The sequence below is a fragment of the Sphaerodactylus townsendi genome, linkage group LG02 (genome assembly GCF_021028975.2).
Source record: "Sphaerodactylus townsendi isolate TG3544 linkage group LG02, MPM_Stown_v2.3, whole genome shotgun sequence".
NCBI lineage: Eukaryota > Metazoa > Chordata > Lepidosauria > Squamata > Sphaerodactylidae > Sphaerodactylus > Sphaerodactylus townsendi.
The window spans coordinates 29,170,662-29,190,787 of NC_059426.1; the positions used below are offsets into that span (position 1 = coordinate 29,170,662).

The window sequence follows — 20,126 nt, forward strand, 5'->3', positions numbered from 1 at the left end:
TCTCTGTATGATCCCCTGCTGTGGGCTTTCCTCATTCCAGTCAGCCTCAGCTGAAGATAAGTAATTTTGCATAATCTCTGAACCAGTTGTGATTGAGAATGCAATTATTTCTGGGCTGAGTTGCAACTATTAACTATCAAAGGAGGCAGCTGCCTATTACATCTCTGCACGAACAACTACTCTTGTGGGCTTGTGTCCTTCCCAGGGCTGAGCCTAGTAGAGCAAGTGGATACACCACCTGTCCTAGAACACTGGTATGCCTCATCTGCATTTTAAAAGGTTTTTAAAAATTGGGTCATGGCACCATCTATGTGAAATAATCCGCTTGTTCTTAAACCAGGAAAAATTGTAGTTAAAAAACATTACCGATTGCATTTGTCTCTCCTACACCCCCAAACACGAGTGTTAATGCTCCATGTTCAAGGCACTTCACCTGCACAGCTCTACCCACACAACTCAAGATAATTAACCCTCTTGCCCTGCTGAAGTCATCCAGGAAAAAAATGTATGCCTATATGGCAAGGAGCTAAAAGGGGATAAGATGAACCTTTTGAAAAGTTATTATTTTAGGAAGGGATTCATTATGTGTAGGTATTCAGCATTTCACAGTTGGCTTACAGCAACCGTGTAGGGTTTTCAAGGCAAGAGATGTTTGGAGGTGGTTTGCCATTGCCGGCCTCCATGTGGGCTGAGAGAGTTCTGAGAGAACTGTGACTGGCCAAAGGTAACCCAGCAGGATTCGTGTGGAGCAGTGGGGACTCGAACCCAGTTCTCCAGTAGTGAGACTCGAACCCAGTTCACTACTGGCTCCCTGTGTACAGGTGCTTGGGTTTAATGATGCAGATATTCAAGGAAACAACTCCTTAAAAAAATGGCCGCGCACGCCAATGGCCCTATTCCTCCCAATAAGGAAAATCACCATGCTCGGTGACTCAGTAGGTGAGATCCATTGAAGGCTAGCCATGCTCACTGTTAATAAAGCTCTGTGCCTTTATTATTATAATTTATTATGTATTTGTTCAATTTATATACCGCCCTCCCCCAAGGGAGTCAGGGCGGTTCACAATTAAATACATTAAAACATAAACAGCTAAAACATTCTACCCTCACAAAGTTAAAAGAACCATAATTTGTTGATGGTGTCAGAAAGAAATTATCCCCCCTCCCTTCTCTTCCTTGTGCCCACGGGAGGCCAGATGTCTGATGATTTTAATTCAAACAAAAGTGTATCTCAGCTTTCAAAACTATGAAAACCAGGCTGAATGTTTCTGTATTAGCTATCAAAAGTAAATCTCACTTACTGTTGAATTTCTTTTGAATGGATTTCCAAGGTCACATTCTACTTGAGAACCATTCTGATTGGCTATACAGGTCAGTTGTTTGTCCTAAATTTAAAAAAGATACTTCAGCACCAAGGTAAACAGAGCCTTTGTGTTTCTTCAAAATCTAAACAGAATACTTACTGGAAAGCCTTTTGGCTCCCTAAAGGCAGAGTAAGTCAAACTATCTGGAAAGGAGGCAATTAATTTAGCTTCGTGGGCATCATCCCCATCCCTCTGGGGATGTCTTGGATCGGATGGGATGTTTGTTACTGTAATTTCAAGGGCAATATCTTTCTGGTCTTTCAGGACAAGCACTGGAATACCGTTCTCACTAGGAAACAAAAAAGCACAAGTCACATCTGAGAGACTTAAAGGAGAAAACATCTCTCAATCTAACAAAAGGCACCATCTTTTTCAGATGCTACCACTTTATGCAACAAAGCTTACATTGGTAAGTAAGCAAATCTCTCTTCACTTCCTTCCCTGGTGCAGAACCTGTAGTGAAGCTTCAGATTGCTGTTACAGATGTTGTCTGATCCACAGCCTTCTTTTAGGAATTGTACCTACAAAAAGCCCAAAATTAAAATTCTGTAGTCGAGTACAAAATATAAGAATTTCTAATAATTTCAAATCCAGGGTGGGTCTCAGTTCCACAGCACGTCTTGACGTGTCTTTTCTTCCCCAAGAAAACTACAGTTTCTACCACGAAATTTGAGTCAGCACAAGATCTGTTTCTCTGTGGTCCTGTTCTACAGTCCTCCAGTACCATTTGCAACTGGGAACCACATGGACCAGGCAGTGAAGTGGCTTGCTAGTGGCTGAGCCAGACAATAAAATGAAAAGGACTAATGCACTGCTCCTTAACCTTTAATACATTGCCTCTTCCCCCAAATATACAATATTACCATTAAATGCCACTTCCAATGTATTTATGTATATCAGCAGTTCTCAACGTGGGGGTCACGACCCCTTTGGGGGTCGAACAACCCTTTCACAGAGGTCACCTAAGACTCTCTGCATCAGTGTTCTGTAAAATGGATAAATGTTAGGGTTGGGGGTCACCACAACATGAGGAACTGTATTAAAGGGTCGCGTCATTAGGAAGGTTGAGAACCACTGGTTTATATGCTACCTTTCCCACCAAACACAGAAGCTCAGAGCAACTTACAAAGACACTTGCTCCATTGGTATCATAAAATTAAAGTTAAAAACTGACAGGAACACAGAGAGCCAACAAAAGACTGCATTTAGCAAATTAACCGCAAAATGCCCACTTAACAGTCTTGCGATTGAATCCGCGGAGGCAGCTGGACCACTTCCAGAGGGCTTTCCGGAGGCACAAGAAGGGAGAAAACAGGGGAAAACACTCCCCAACTTCAGAAAGCCCTCCTTTGGGAAAATGGACTTATGACACTCAAAAGAGTGGCAACAGGCCGCAAACCCCAGTTAGGAGCCGACTAATGTAGGCTCTGCCCCCGGGAACACCCCAGCTTGTCCTCCCCACATGCTTGTGTCTATTTTGGACGCCAGCACAGCCCCGCCAAGGCTGGAACTTCTGGCTTTTGCAGCTGCAGAGCTCCTGGCTGCCTGCAAATTGGGTCCTCGGCCAGCGCCTTTCACCCTTGCGCCAGCAGAGGGGGTGCCTGCGCTAGTGCAAGGTTGTGTCAGCTCTACAGCCCCCCTTCTGGATTGGGATGCCCTATTTCTTAGGGAAGGCATAAACTGTTGGGGACAGCATTCCACAACACGGAGCCACCACTGAAAAACAGGAGACTCCATGCAGTGGCTAGAAGGACATCTCAAAAGAAAAGGTTCGACCAGGGAGTGGTAAACAGGCTTATAAAAATTATTTGTTTTTAAAAAGGGCATAAAAATAGCACTCCAAGGGAGGCACAGTTAACTGTGTATTTATATGTATGTTTGTTGTTTTATGCAACACAGATCTCAAACATGCATTCAATGAAATCTTTGGACCTGACATCTATCAGCCAACTCCTTAATGGTAAGTTTGAATCCTATTTGCTGTGTGCCACTTTTTCAAGAACCTGTGAGAAAAATGCAGGACCATGATTTAATTCTCAGTGCCCTGTGAGTAACACCAAAGATTGCAGTCAGAAGCAGTGGTGTAGCTTCCAGGGGGAGGGGTGGGGCTAGGCGCCCAGGGCGGCTGCCATTGGAGTCACTTGGGGGCGGAAAATCGCCCCCAGACCCCTCCTCCTTCCCCTCATCCCACCAGGCCCCGCCACCAGCTATGGTAAGTAGGGCGTGGGGGCCCATGGGGAAAACTCGGACTGCCCCGGGTTCCATTTTCCCGAGCTACATCCCTGGTCAGAATCCAGTGGAAGTGGAGGGAAGGGGCTGGTTAAAAACTTAAATTGTCTCCCATTTTCCTTCAAAAGGTCTGAATGTTTTTCCCCCAGGCTTTGCTGCTTTGGCACTGGCAATGTTTTAGCCTCCCGTCGCCTGCCTTAGGGTACCTCTAAATCAGCGGTTCTCAACCTGTGGGTCGTGACCCCTTTAGGGGTCGAACGACCCTTTCACAGGGGTCGCCTAAGACTCTTTGCATCAGTGTTCTCCATCTGTAAAATGGATAAATGTTAGGGTTGGGGGTCACCACAACATGAGGAACTGTATTAAAAGGGTCATGGCATTAGGAAGGTTAAGAACCACTGCTCTAAATACAACTGCACCCTTCTGCAAAAGGGAAGGAGCAGGTTTGTGGGGAAAATACATTTTCACAGTTTTCTTAGCATTTCCTGCAGGAAATGTGGGTGTTTTCTGCTGTCAAGTCACAACTATGTTATGGCAACCCCTTAGGGTTTTCAAGGCAAGATACATTCAGAGGTGGTTCCCCATTGCCTGTCTCAGTGTTATGCTCCAATATTCCTTGGAGGTCTCCCATCCAAATACAAGCCTGGGTCAAGGCTGAGTGTGTGACTGGCTGAAGATCACCCAGCACATTTCCATGGCAGAGTGGGGATTCGAACATGGGTTTCCCAGACTGTGGCCTGATGCCTTAACCACTACATTACATGGGCTCTCCATGCAGGAAGTAAGACATAGTAAATACAGAATTTAAATAACAGATAGTAAAGATGGAACAAGTGGCTCAGGTAACTCTCTCTATGCTTCCAAATAACAGCATGGCATAGGGCTGCTAGCCTCCAAGTGTTATTCAAACTTCAAAGATCAGACACCCTTGGAGAAAATGGCATTTCGAAGGTGCACTCTATAACATCACAACCCTGCTGAGTTCTCTCCCCTCCCCAAACTCTGCTGTCTCCAGACACTACCCCCTAACATCAACGAACTACCCAATCTGGATTTGGCAACCCTAAGCATAACTTAGACTGGAATAGATCAATACCTAATAACAACTTACTTCTGCTTTAACAGTTTCTGGTTCATTTGCGTTTAGAATTGGAACAAGATCTGGAAGTGCCCTTCCTTGTCTTCTGCTGGGTTGCATACTGGATTCAGACCCTTTAATTCTGACACCAACTGTTACAGGAATAGGATGCAGTTTATTCTTAATTTTGTCCTAAGAAATATTGGAAGAATATTCAGTTAGTACATAGTAGTAATGTAAGGGTGAATTCACATGCTGCCTTCCTGGATTTCAAGGGGGCTTCTGACTCTCTCCTGAGGGATCGGCTATTATGGGAAAGGTTTATCAGAATGGGCACTGACAACAAGCTCCTAACTCTTATTAAGTCTCTCCATAAGGCCATAGACAGTCAAATTGCTTACTTCCAAGATACCCGTTAATAGAATAGTTAAACAGGGATGCGTCCTGGCCCCCATGCTCTTTAATCTCTTTTTGAATGATCTTGCGCCTGTCCTTATGAGTACAAATTCACATTGTCCAAAGCCCAGAGATCATCACATCCCATCCCGATTTTGCTATATGCTGATGATGCTTCTATTGTACACAAGAGTCTTCTATTGTACACAAGAGTAGGCCTAAACCGGTGTCTATTGTGTTGCAATGAATACTGTATCAACAATGACATGGCTTTGAATTTTGCAAAATCTAAGGTTGTGGTTTCCTCAAGGGCTTGAAGACCCTCTAGGTGGATGTTAAAAAGTATCTCTGTGGAGCAAGTTAAACTTTTTAAATATCTGGGGTTCCACTTCCATCATTATAGTGGATGGGTCAAACAAAGGGATCAGGCAATTGCAACTTGTACAGCTAGTGTTGTTGCTATTACACACTTTTTCTACAACATGGGTCATGAATTTGTCCCTGCCATGCTTAAGACATTCAATGCAAAGGGGTGTCAGCAACTTCTCTATATTGGATGCCTGGAGCTGTTCTACTGAACGGGTCCAATCCCATTTTTTGTACCTCATACTGTGCCTTATTCTCTTCTTTGCCTTGAAATTGGCCAACATCTTTTAGAGAAAGAGATGACTGGCCACATTCAGGTTTTGGCTTCATCTCTGAGCTAAGCTAAGTGCTAGAAAGGCAGGAAGGAGTATAGGCCTGCTGCTCCTCCACAACCAGGTGTGCTTCAGATTCCCACTTCCTGTTCCTCTTGAGGCACGAGCCACACATTCATGAGGTATCAAAAAATCTAACTAAAAGCACAAGGAAGAAAAAAACATTCCAATAGATCTATGTTTGCATTTGTATCTGTCGTACCTGCAATATGAGCCTATTGGTCACACACTCTCGCCTGTTCTGTCCTGCCAGAGTCACACTTCCATTGAACTGATCGGAGTGGTGTTCCGCAAACTGCACTCTAGATAGCGATCCCTTTCTTTCCTTTTCTGCTTCAATTGTATAGTCCATAACTTGGGAGGGTTGCAGAGGTTGGGATGGAAAAACAAAGCAAAATCACCTCAAGTCGTACAGTAAAACATTGTGAGGGCTCTCATGGGTTTATGCAACTGTACCTGTACTCAGGTAAACTATGCAACCTGCAGAAGTAGTCACATGCTAACCAATAGGTAAAAATATATGTATTTTACTAAAAATTCATTGTTACAATGTTTCTGGACATGATGCCATACCTAGAGGTACTACCCATTAAACCAGTCGTTTTTGTACTGTGCTTGGTGCGTAAGTGCCTGTCTTAAGACTTTCTGCAGTAAAATGCAAGTAAGTAGGAGTGACAGGATACGGGCAAGGGTCCACAGATGGGGAAGAATGTGGACTGGGGGATTTCCCAGAGTCACTGCAGGGAAAGAAATGGGTTCCTGCCCCATTGGAAGGGTATGGCCAAGAAGGCTGGATGAGGCTGACTGATCCATATTGCTGCAGTGCAAGATAAGGGTCCACAGGGAACATACAGCAGTTATGTTGATACCTGGAGAAGTGGACCCTTATCTTGTGGACACCCATTATGAGAATTCACACAATACTTATGGAATAAACGTGTCCAGACACAAGCATGTATCACAACAGGATCAGAACACAGATTATTTTGAATTCACCCATAGAACTCAGCGCAGGTATGAATATAATAACTTACTTATTGGGGGGTTGAAGTCACTGGGATTAGCTGTATATTCGAAACACGCTTTAACATTGATACTGCAAGAATTCAAGAGCATAGAATTAACTTTAAAAAGTTCAGTATGGTAAATATTTCATTAAGCATCACTGTACTCTCAAGAGCAAATTAAAAATAATGGACGACTAGGGGGCCCATCCTTGACACTAAAATACTAGCTATGAGCATGTGTTTTACATAAGTAAAGCTCTATACTTGTGCTGCTACAATAGCGTGGGAACCTTGACAACATCTTTCATTCAGAGACAGCATCTTTCAGAGCCCTTTGAGGGTAGAGCAGTATATCAAATCAAATAAATAATTCCCACACTGCCAGATTGACATGAAGACTCTGGAACAGGGGTCAGCAACCTTTACCACCCAAGGAGCCATTTGGACCCGTTTTCCACGGCCCCAAAGATCTACCGAGCCAGTTTATTTGTAGCCGGTTTGGCCCCTCCGCTCACCTTTCCTTCCAGCACTACCCTCCGACCTCCAGGCCATGTGGAGCCCCAGTAAAGGCTGAAAGAGCCGTGTGCAGCTCTGGAGCCACGGGTTGCAGACCCCTGCTCTAGAACTCAAGAAAAATCACCACTGTGGTTTCTACACCGATTGGCACCAACCCTGAGGAATCCTGGCTAACCCTGGCGTGAGGAGGAGATATAGTGTGGGATGCTCCCAAAGTCACTGGGAGGAATGGTACTGTGGCAGCTCCTACGCTGCCAAGTAACATCTAATCCAAAGAGACAGAATATTAGTTGGCAGGTACAGCAACCTCTGTTGATATATTTCAACCTCCCACACAACGTCTTAAGTATATGAAACACATAAAAGTCCGCTCAGCTTTGTAAACGAAAGATAACAGTTACATCACTTACCAAATTCCACTCAGCTGAGCACAGTTTTTTCTGTTCAGGTCAATTTTGTCTGGAGATAGCTCGATAGTTTTCTTAATGCTTACCACAGGCCTCGACCTGGTGTGTTTGAGGGGAAGAAATTATTACAGTTATTGACACCATAAAATAGGAAACCAGCTATTCCAATCAAACCTAAATGCAGTACTATGTTTTTCCTCCTTACATTGCTATGGAGAGGCAGAGATCGCTAGCTTTGTTATTTATTGTGCATTGCATTCAAAGTTCTCTTTTTATACTGGCTACAAATAAAACAGCAGAACATGTTAATAAAAAAGCTTAGCATAACAGACAAAAGCCAAATTACTGCACTGAGAATGAAACTATGACTTCCCATTCCCTCTTCTCCTATTTATGATGCACAAAAGACAGAAAAAGTAATCATGATGATATTTCCCTACAGATAATTCCCTAAACAAATAACCTAGGTTTGAGCTCTCACAGCTAAGGCAGTAAATCCGCACATGGATTACACCGCTTCGAACTGCTGTATAAAAAGATACCTGCACAGAGGAAACTCAGTGCTAGGGGGAAAAGATTTTAACTTTTCCTTCTTCCTGAATATTGGCTTACAGTGTGTGATATTTCCCCTCCCCCCACAAAAAAACCCCAAGATCCTCCTTTGGAGTCTGAAGTAGTGGATTCCAAAACAAAAGCTTGTCATCTGTTCTGTTGTTTCCAGAACTATAGCTTAGAAAAGTGTTCAGAAAAGCAGGTTCCAGTAATCAGTCATTGCTTGCAAATTCTTTGTGTTACAGCAAACTTGAAACGTAATGTACACTGGAAATGAGAATGTCGTTACCACGTGTCCTCATTTTCTCAGTGCTCCCAGGAACTTTCTATTGACTTCTGAGGCCAAGAGCTTGTGACAAGGCACTTTTCCTACTGAGAGGATGCACACAGCCTCCTAAAATTTCGGGGACTAGTTTGTTTTGAACTATAAGCCTTCCCTCAGTTATCAGCTGTTCTAAAGGTAGCAAGCATATTGGCTTTGCAGCTGCAAGATAAGTTTTGTGGTGCACAAGGATTTATGGAGAGCACTGTGGCAGGATTTGAATATAAACAAAGAAAAAGATGATGATTTTGGATTTATACCCTACCTTTCTCTCCTGTGAGGAGACTGAAGGTGGCCTCCAAGCTCCTTTCCCTTTCTCTCCCCACAACAGACACCTTCTGAGGTAGGTGGGGCTGAGAGAGCTCTGAAGAACTGTGACTAGCCCAAGGTCACCCAGCAGGAATGCAGGAGTGCGAAAACCCATCTGCCACTCAGGTGGAGGAGTGGGGAATCCACAACAACACAAGCCTTTATTGGCATATAGGAGTGGGGAATCAAACCCGGTTCTCTGGATTAGAATCCATCTGCTCTTAACCACTACACCACACTGGCTTATTAATTGACAGGATAGTCTCAAGGAATAACTCAGCAGCACAAGTCTCCCGGCAAGTGGAAACCTGGCTGAGGCACAAAAATTTAAACTGGTTATGACTTCAGAGAGTTAGACTTTTCTACAGTGCTTTCAGGAACAGACTTCTATTGACTGGCCACTAGTTTGGATCCTCTCTCACACACAGGATTCCACCTACACCAGGCTCCCCTTTCCCCAGAGTTAGACTGAATTGTACATGGTGTGCTCATCACCAAAGACAGGCCTAACAATTGAGCGCTCTCCTGTCCTCCAGGGATAGAGATAAACTGCTCTGTTACACCAGGCAGAGCTACCCTTCTCTCCGCCTGCTCTTTTTCCTGAGACAGACCTGAGCTGTCACTGCTTTCTGTCTCTCTGAGGCAGAACTCAGCTCCCTCTTCTCCTGTGTTCCCTCGATCACCTCAACCCCCACCTCAAAGGTGACTGGACGCTGGAGCAGCACTCCTGTTGGCTCATCTGAGTGCCTGATTTCCCCTTCAGGGGCAGGTCAGCCTTCTGTCTGCCTACACACCACTGCAAGTGCAACAGCAACTGAGAAACAGTTAATCCTTCTAAATAATAGTGATGAGATCACATTACCTGTAAACAGACACAGAATCTGAAAGCGACCCAACAGCGATATCAGGATAGGAGTTTCTGTCAAGATCCATGTTTCCGGTAATAGAATAACCAAAGAACGAGACGTCATCGGCTTTGCCATCAAGAATCTAAAGCAAAACCAGGAGTATACAAGCTGTTGTGACAAACTGCATTAGACTGCTTCATCTCTGAGAAGGGGCTTAGGTAAATATAGACACGGTGAGTGGGTAGAATCACAGTGGATAGGTGTCCAGGAGAGGACAAGGTAGCTAAGAGCAATGGATGCAAGAGAAGAGTATCAAAGGCAGTAGGAAATCCTCAGCTGTCAAATCCTACAGAACTTCAGGGCTCTAGAAAGCAAACAGGTGTTCCCCACCAATCAAGCAGACCTAGTCAGACATCTCTCTCCTCAGCACCAATTTCTGAAATTATAAGTTGTTATAAGAATGATTGATTAGCAGTTTCAAGAGTTTACAGCAGAACAGACAAAACAGATAATCAATTATTTCAGATTTCCTGTCTGCATAAACCTTCTAAAGTAAGAACAGAAGAATGAATGGTGGTTTAAAAGGTTGGAGCAAAATCAGAAAACCATTGTTTAAAGGCCATTTTTGTATATAAAAATCAAGTAATCTGGGAATTCTAGGAGAAAAAGTGAAAATATCATGAGGGAAATACACAGGACTGAGATTTGGAACAAGTTAGGCTGCTTATATATTTCATGAAAGTCAACAGCCTAGATTTAATTGGGGAAAATATAACGATGGCAGTTGAATGCCATTCGCTTGCCACTGGAACATCTAATTTCATTAACTGACAACTTTGTTGATGCTGTTCTCTCCGTGGCATCTCCCACACATGCCAAATAATGCACTTTCAATCCACTTTCAATGAACTTCACAAAATCCACTTGCAAACAATTGTGAAAGTGGATTAAAAGTGCATTATTCTGCATGTGTGGAAGGAGCCTAAGTCTGAGCTATGATCTCAGGGAATACCACAGAAAGTGTGGAAAAGTGAAGGGGAAGAAAGATTCACATGAGAAAGGCAGAAGGGTCAGTGAATCAGACCTGCTGGAAGCAAGCAAGCATTAATGGAAGCCTCCCCCGCACCCCGCCATACAAGGTAGCAGTTTTATATGGTCATGAAGAGGATGAAAGGTTGGAAGGAACAGAAAGGAGCAGAGAACGAGGCAGAGAAAACAAGCGGGCAGCTGTTTAAGCGCTTGGGTATATGTGGAAGGAAGTTCAGAGAAGTCGACCCTCTCATTTATTACCTGCGCTGGTTTTGTATTTATTCCATTGCTGGAGCCATGATAGATATACACCTTGCCAAAACCATCATATGGAGCTCCCACAGCTACATCTATTTTTTCAAATAAAAATACAGGCATTCAAAATGGAACTCACGATTAAAAAAATTGTTGTGCATCATTCAGTTCTTCACATAAGACACTGTAAATTGTATTTATAAAAACTGAACATGATGGGGAATGAAACAATGGTGGTTTTAAATTAAAGTGCAGCAGAAATAGAAACGAGGTTTACTAGTGTGGCAGTTTTTGACACAAATGTACATTTTTAGAACAAAATGAGCTGTACCATTTTTTTAAAAAAGGATTTGTACCATTACCCAAAAAAGCTTTTTGTTGGATTCAACAACTCTGAACATGAAAACACACCCATAAGCAAAAACTCAGTGCTAGTGAACACAGCATAAGCTGATGACTAGACTCTTACCTTGGTAACCGTCTTGATTAATGTCACCAATACTTTCAACTGCGATTCCAAACATGGAGTCTGTGGTTCCATTGAGCCGAATTGGCTTTACCCCTTCCCACTTGCCTTGCTGATTAATATAAACATATACAGCACCTCCAATTTCTCCATCCCTCTCAAAATACTGTGGAGCGCCAACAACTATATCCTGCCAACTAAAGAGGGGAAGGAAACCAACAAAAAAATGTAACGTACATTACATGTTTCAGATTTGTCTCAAATTTCTGTTTCGTTTCAGATTTCTCCAATCCTAATTCTAATGTGTGGTTTATTGGACGTTCCATTGACTTACTCTATGTAATCAGTGAGAAGGGCAAACTATAAATAGCAGCAATAAATATATACAAATAAATAAACAACAGTTACAACAGTTTAAAGTGTTTTAGCTTGTTAATACAATAGTATTCAATTTTTCAGATATGGAATCGGGCTTACAAAATGTAACTTGCTCGAAATCCATTGTCAGCTGGATTATACTGGCTCTCATTAAGAGAAAAATAAGAGCCATTTAGGGAGCAGATTTATTTTTCTTTTGCTTCTTTAAATCTTCTTAATTTAACAAGGAAGAGCTTATTTTTTCACTTGTAGTAGAGAAGAAGAAGAAGAGGAGGAGGAGGAGGAGGAGGAGGAGGAGGAGGAGGTGGTGGTTTGGATTTTTATCCCATTTTTCTCAACCATAAGGAGTCTTAATACAGCTTACAAACTCCTTTCCCTTCCTCTCCTCTACCTTGTGAGGTAGGTGGGGCTGAGAGAGTTCTGTGAGAACTGTGACTAGCTCAAGGTGTGAGGAAACAAACCCAGTTCCCCAAATTAGAGTCCGCCACTCACGTGGAGGAGTGGAGAATCAAACCTGGTTTTCCAGATTACAGTCCTCTGCTCTTAACCAGTACACCATACTGGCTCTCATACATGAACACACATGAAGCTGCCTTATACTGAATCAGGACAGTACTGTCTACTCAGATGGGAAGCAACTCTCTAAGCTCTTAAGTGGAGGTCTTTCACATCGTCTACCACCTGATCCTTTGAACTGGGGATGCCAGGAATTGAACCTACAAGTGAAGGAAAGGCTCTTCATCTTAGCCAGAGCTCCTCATCAAGCTACAACATGAAGGAGGGAAGCACAAGTAAGAGTCAGAGGAGAACCTTACCCATCGTTGTTGAGGTCTACAACTGCCACATCATAGCCAAATGAAGAAGCCAGCCCCTCGCCTTCGAACATATGCTCAAGGGTCAGTGCACTTGGAGTGTTGCGGTCTTTTTTCAACAGGACCACAGCTCCACTGTGGTTTGCTCTTGGGGCTCCAGAAACAAATGTCATATCTTCTTTGGAAATTATACCTTTTCCTGAGTCCAAGGAAAACCCTACAAAACAAATCTTCAGTTGAAGTGAACATTATACTATTGCGTGTCAAACATTGGTAACCATACTATGTTAAAGAGGTGGCGGGAAGGATTGGACACATTCATGTATACTTCAAACCAAACCATTTGCATTGTTTTATATAACGCACAACCGATCTGCCGTTTTTAAAAACTGCACATGTTTCCAAAAGTCTCAGCCACGCCACTTCAACATAGGGCACCCATGATATTACATGAATATAACTCATCATGGAAAATGACGCATGCTCTTCACATTTTCTATTAAAAAGGTATGTGTACAAACAGTATTCAATGAACTGAACCCTCACATACAAAGCAGAAGTGAATTCATCAGCATTATTTGGAGGCAGCAAGGCAGCTGTCCCACGGCTATGGACTGAGTTGCCTCGGGGCAGTCCTGTGCATAGCTACTCTAGTCTAAGCCCACTGAAATGAATGTGCTTAGACTTGAATAACTGTTCTTACAATTGCACTATAAAAGAGTTACATGACCTTGAACTGAAAGTTTTACTCCTGCACCAATGTAACAGGGTACTTTAAAGGCAATAGAGCAATAAATATGAGATAGCTGCTGAAAATTGTATCCCTAAGACAAGCTTTCTCTTTTGCTCCTGAAAACATGTACTATCAACTACCAGAAACAGCAACTAATTGCATTGAATGAATGCTGGCCATTATGATGTCACAATTATACAGTAATATTCTAAATTATGAGAGTCATCTTGACATAGGGATACCAGTTTCAAGGCAGCCCAGTGTTGTACATAATATGTAGCTTTCCAGCTTCAGTTGTGTTAAACTCAGTTCTAGAATTTATTGCAGCATTAAAGTGAACTTATACTCCAAATCCAATTAAAAAAAACATTTTGAAGGAATTTTCAGGAGAAGCTGGAAAGAAAACATGATGCCCCAGCCAGTGCCTTAACTGCTGCCATTTTGACTGCCTCAAGGAGAAATTCATTTAGAGAAAAGTTCAGTTCAGATACTGACACTGATGTACTACAACTCTTTGGTGCTACTGCATTTTCTCTCTCTTCTCATGATGTATTTGGAGAGGGATTGGATTATTGGAGTACCAAGTGACCACAGGGCCTTCCATTCTCTGCAAAGCCCCCAATCAGGGGGCAATACTGAGAAAGTTCTTCTAGCGTTTCTGCATCCAAAACCCTCCCATCTTTTATCATGAAGACTCTCATCCTATTTGCATTTCTTCTGTAGCATGCATTAATTTGAAATGGACATAAAAACATGGTGCCAAAACATCTTGGATTTAATTAATGAAGCCACATGGACTATGACGTCAGAGGTCACAAACCTAGATAGCTATTCGTCATCAAATCAGTGGGCTTGTCTACTCTGACACCAGGAGGCGGTGTTTTGTAGACAAACTGATCAGGGTTAGTATCAGACACACTCGTCATAAAAAGAAGACCTGCAAAATGCGAGTGGAAACAAGATTCAGGAAAGGGAGCCAGTGAAGTGAAGAAAAGAGCATTGCAAATAAAAACGGAGGGAGTTACCTGAAACACAGAAGAGCTTACCAACACAAGAGTACAGAGCAGCAAGAAAGAGAAAGTGAGACACTAGAAATACATTCACCAGGGAAAAGAAGAACATCTACAGTTAACGCATTCAGAAATATAAACTTATGAACCTGCATTACAACACAGAATTATTAGTAAACATCACAAAAGTTCATCATCAATTTTAAACTTATACTAGACAAACTGGAAATTCCTACAGTGCTTTTTCAAGTCATGATTCATATTAGCAACATTAATTAACCATATTAACTCTCACACACTTGTCTGCTCACGTTCTGTGCACATGCACTGCACGCATGAAATCTATATTATGGGCCACGCTCACTCACCAATACATAGATTATTAACCCTGGAACAGCAACTTTCAACTGTATGAAAGTCCAGAAGAATGTGGGTAGAGAAGATTATATTTGCAGGCATGGAAGATTTTTGACTACAAAGCTGCCACCCCCTTTCTTCATCATTTGCACTGCCAGGAACTTTGTTACTCTTCACAAACACTGAACAGATATTCATTAGCGTTGATCCACATTCAAAAACAGGGCATTGATAAGCCAGGTTACACAGAAAATATTCTGGGGCCCCTCTGAAATTATTTGACTATTCTGGAACATTATTTTGATGACATGCAATGAAAGCCCATCCCAGCTATCGGAATCCTGTTTAGTTACAGAGAAATTCTACAGCCCTCCCGGTGCTATGTGCCTGAAGTCATGCAACTTAGGACTCTTGATCCCCATCCAGTATTTACTGTGCAAGACCATTATTATGATCACACCGCAAACATCTGCAAATCTTCCTCATCCCTTTTAAATGTCTCATTACATTAGCAGCTCGAGGTATCTCTCCAGAGTACCATTTTACACCTTCAAACCATCCATAATGTAAGAGGAGGGCACTGAACAGCCGACTATTGGCATACACACGAACAAGGAAGTCTGTACTCAATTACTTTCCCAGCAGCAATTGACAGTATTACTTTCTGTTGGAGCAGCAATTCTTGTAGACCTCCAAAGAGCTTAATCCTACCTAAGTAACTGTTAGCTGGAACAGGGACTAGGTTCTCATCGCGGCTGTTCTCATCGCCAACTTCGTAAGGCCCATCGTCAAAGATACCCATGTCATAAAATGTCTGATTTTTTTGCTCTGCCCGAACCACTCCTAGAAGGTTGAAATGGCAAAAACAAAAATGGAATGAATGACGAGGGAAGGGGATGTGGGGGGAAAGAAAAACAAGGCAACAGGGATATAATTTTGTTTGGAAGGGATGAGGGAACCACAGCACTGGTTTGCTTCAGACGTAGCAGCATATCACGGTTTATCACATGAACCAGCCCGGAAGTGCACAAACGTATGCACGCTCTTTAGTTCTTCCTTCGTGTGCGGTGATCTCATTGAAGTTTTCCTTTTGCAGTAAACCACAGCCTTGGATTTATGAATTCCTTTTGCTGTCACAGTGCATGTATTGCAAGCTGAAGAGTGTTAAAAGCCTTACAGAGAAGCTATTGTCTCTAAGCATGACTTTCCACTAGTGCAAGGGGCTGCGATCAGATATCGTGGCAAGCTGTAACAGGACAAACTGTAACTGCAGTGTAATCATCTACAAATTTAGTGTTTTGCCTTGCAAGCAGGATCCCCTGGTCCCCCACCACGACCAAACAACATTTTTTTGCACCAGGACATCTCAAAGTCACCATCACCCAGGGGGAAGGAGGAGGGGTGTGGGGGCAATTTTCCGTCCCCCACATGACTAAATGGCCTCTGCCTGGGGACATTTGACCTCATATGTCCCCCTAGGTCAGGGGTCTGCAATCTGCGGCTCTTCAGATGTTCATGGACTACAGTTCCCATCAGCTCCAACTGGCCATGCTGGCAGGGGCTGATGGGATTTGTGGTCCATGAACATCTGGAGAGCCGCAGGTTGCAGACCCCTGCCCTAGGTGATACACCCCTGATTTGTATGAAGTAATGCTTCCATTGGTCCATTCTGATCTGCCAGCCAGTTTCTCAGAGTAGCCCAGTCTCTAATCCAGGGGTAGGGAACCTGCGGCTCTCCAGATGTTCAGGAACTACAATTCCCATCAGCCCCTACCAGCATGGCCAATTGGCCATGCTGACAGAGGCTGATGGGAATTGTAGTTCCTGAACATCTGGAGAGCTGCAGGTTCCCTACCCCTGCTCTAATCAGTCTCTGATCACCAGGTCTGAATGAAGCCACTTGGCAAACTGTCATTTGTTTACTCCTCCTCAAGTCTGGATTCTAAGGAAACAAAGACTGATTTGTCAAGGCAGTTTCACCAGACCCCATGGCTTCTTGAAGCCTGATAATTCCAAGAAGTCTTGAATGAAACTCCACCAATAGGAGAGGAGCAAAAAAATGAAAGAAAATATGTATGCAGGCACGGGAAGAAGCAGTGCTTCTTGGCAATCACACTTCAATTACAGATCCTCTCAATTTCCAGTTGCAGCCACTACTTAACCTTGGCTAATACCAACAGAATATTGCTAAGTCATATTTTTGCACCATCAGTGCTCCACAGCATCCAACCCAGTTCTCTGCTTGTGCCTCTTCCGTGTAAGCCAGCATGAAACTACAGTTTGTTACCTTGGGAAGAGCAGCAACCATAATTTGTAATTCAGACACAATGGCAAACTATGGTTTTCTGGCAAAGCAGAAGTCTTTAATTAGATTATCATGCATGGAAAGGAGAAGCTGGGAGGGGGGGACAACATGGAAAGCCAGGTGTTCTGATGCAATGAGAATAAGGTATACTCATTCACGATGAAATCTGAATACTGCAATCATGAGCAAATATACATTTGTTATGCATTCACATGATTTTACTTGGGATATGTGAAGTTTGCAGACTTTGGAGCATCTTTGCAGGATCTGAGATGATGGAAGGCTCTAGGGAAATGCAGGCATTGGGCAGAAGGGTGGGAGGTAGTAATGGAGTTTACTGCACAGCACAACAGCTAACACACTGATTAAAAGGGGAAAAGCTGAATGTTTATTAGGAAGTTAGTTTAGGATAGGAAAGAGAGCAAGATAGCTATCTTGCTAGCTAGAAAGAGTCTCTTTTCTAACTTCTGAGAAGAAGCAGGATATTAGACCTGAGAGTGTCAGTCAGTCTAAGGAGTGTCAGTCTAAGGATAGACAAGAGGTGACACAAAAGGGCCTTTACACTCCTCTCTAACTGACCACTTGCCCATGCCCTGATGGGTCTTCTTCTCAGTTCCTTTGGACATTAGACATTGCTACAAACAGGTGGAAACCAGAGCTACATGCAAGAACACCAATATGATAATAATAATGCTGTTGCTGTGAAATTCTGAAATTCTTGAATAAATAGTTCATAGAAATTATATGCATGTGGCCACCCCACAGGTTACACAATTAAATGTTTCAGGCATGTATATATACAGGTTGAAGGTTACTAAGAAACTCTTCCATGCATAAGGATAGGGTTGCAATAATATTTTTTTGTCTACAGCCTTGAGTTTCAGCAAATGCTTTAAAAATTAAAAAGCTAAGATTCTTAAGAAAGTAAATTCTACAGCAAATTCAAGCTGAGACTTTGGCAGAATGTTCAGAATTGGCTATGTTAAAACATCTAGCCTGGGCTTGTCAGGGAGCATGACATTTCCCTGCAATGCACAAAATGATAGTTGAATTTTCTTCTAGCAGAAGCTCATGAGAGCTGCCATTATGGCCCCTTCTGCACATGCAGAATAATGGAACCCCCCCCCTCCAGGGGTTAAGCCTTGAATGAAATGGTGAGGGACCTTTGTGTGGTACCACCCGTCGCCCAGCGCCGCCTGGCTTGGGCCTCCCAGGTGGGGGAGGGCCTCTCCCCCCCATGACCTTGACTCATGGTCCAGTCTCGCGTGGCCCTGGGGTGGGGTGGGATTCCCTGCCCCGCCCTCTCCGTGGCTGATCCTTAGCCACCCTCCCTGGATGCCATCTGTCAGGAATGCTTTGAGTGTGTGTTCCTGCATTGCAGGGGGTTCAACTTGATGGGGCTTGGGGTCTCTTCCAACTCTATGATTCTAAGATGCATTATATTGAACTTATTTATTTATTTAACTGTTTTGTGTATTTGTGTGTGAATTCATTCCTGAGTTCCTTCGAGGGAGTACGGTATACAAAACCTAAGCTAAATAAAATAAAAAATAAAATAAAAATAAATACATAAAATAAATAATACTTACTTTACGATACGAGGACATTTACATGATGATGATGATGATGATGATGATGATGATGATGATGATGATGATGATGATGATGTTTGTGATCTCGCCTGACTTGTCAAGGTAAGGCAGGATCAATGAATGAATTTCAATCCACTCTCAATGCACTTTGCAGCTGGATTTTACTGTGCAGACTAGCAAAATTCACTTGCAAACAATTGTAAAAGTGGACTGAAAGTGCATTATTCTGCACGTGCAGAAAGGGCCTAAGTTCTACTTATGAAAAGGCCAGTAAAACTGGATGGACTATAATTCTTTGGTAAAGCATTTGCTTTGGCCATTTCTATGGAAGCTCCAGTTATGGCACTTCAGATAGATCATTTTTCAACAATGCTGTCCCTGTGACTTAACAGGAGCTAAGCTGGTGGGGGGTGGAGGTTTTGCCTCAGCTGGCTCGTGGGCTTGATAAGCTCTCTCAAGAGACTTGAGCCAACCCCCAGGCCACATGTTTGATACCTCTGCTATGGTAGATCCTGCAACTATGATCAGCAGGTATAATCAATCTAGTTTGACAGCATGGACTTGTATTTCCAGTTCAGACGTGTATTTCCGCTGCTGCAGCTGGTCATTACAGTTCTGATCAAGCATTCACTCGCTCTGATATTCCATACCAGAAGGGTCAAGATTTTCATGGCATGACACAAATGTGTGCTTTTCCCTCAAATCCACCTTGTGCCAAGGCTCAGAGATTTTGCATGGCTCATGTGTCAAGCGCAGGTGCCTGCCACAGGGATTTATCACACAGACCTGAAGTCAGAGGGAGAAAGATTTCCACAGCTGTTCTCATAACACAGCAGTGAGAAAAACAAGAGGTTTTTTTAATAAAAAGAAATTTGGAGGGAGGTCACAGCTTTTCAGCACACACAAGTAAAGACAGATCCATTTGTCCCTTAATGAAATTGGGAATGCACATTCAGGGACATTCACTAGAATTTTCTTCTCTGACTGCTGCCTACCTCAAGCAAATCTTTCATACAGGTTGATATATTTTTGTACAACTAAAAAAAAACACAACAGCAGTCATTCTGGCTAGTTATGCAAAGAGAGAGATAACACAGATGCCACAACAGTAATTCTGGCTATTGTGGCATCTGTGTTATCTCTCTCTTTGCACGACCTTCCTAATCACTTGAACGTAGAGATTCAAGAGCCCTTCCTGATTTTTTACTTTAAGGGCCTATCTGTATATATGTGCACAGGGACTTCGATGCACTGAGGACAACATATCCAGCCTATCTATACCCTCTCCAAGCTCCCTGGGATAAGCTTACGCTGTAGTGGTCCATAACCAGAGCTGAACAAACGGAAGTCAGAGGGGTTACCACCCACACTCAACAAGGACTGTGTCCTTACTTTCAACTTCTGTGCTCAAGGACTGCATATCTGGAGTATTTATACACTGAGAACAAACAACAGGGAATGGC

General features: G+C 43.0%; 1 protein-coding gene across 2 annotated transcripts in view; it reads right to left on the reverse strand.

The window, feature by feature from the left end:
* The window catches only part of ITGA6 (integrin subunit alpha 6), a 75,455-nt gene that overhangs the window by 17,041 nt on the left and 38,288 nt on the right, over positions 1-20,126 (reverse strand). For both annotated transcript variants that reach the window (XM_048483921.1, XM_048483922.1), the window contains exons 5-16: positions 15,478-15,609; positions 12,670-12,883; positions 11,480-11,673; positions 11,017-11,105; positions 9,741-9,868; positions 7,699-7,794; positions 6,800-6,861; positions 5,968-6,119; positions 4,705-4,863; positions 1,770-1,885; positions 1,464-1,653; positions 1,302-1,385 (exon numbers count right to left, since the gene is read on the reverse strand). In XM_048483921.1, coding sequence (XP_048339878.1) covers positions 1,302-1,385; positions 1,464-1,653; positions 1,770-1,885; positions 4,705-4,863; positions 5,968-6,119; positions 6,800-6,861; positions 7,699-7,794; positions 9,741-9,868; positions 11,017-11,105; positions 11,480-11,673; positions 12,670-12,883; positions 15,478-15,609 — 1,616 coding nt within the window. The remainder of the gene's footprint in view (positions 1-1,301; positions 1,386-1,463; positions 1,654-1,769; positions 1,886-4,704; positions 4,864-5,967; positions 6,120-6,799; positions 6,862-7,698; positions 7,795-9,740; positions 9,869-11,016; positions 11,106-11,479; positions 11,674-12,669; positions 12,884-15,477; positions 15,610-20,126) is intronic.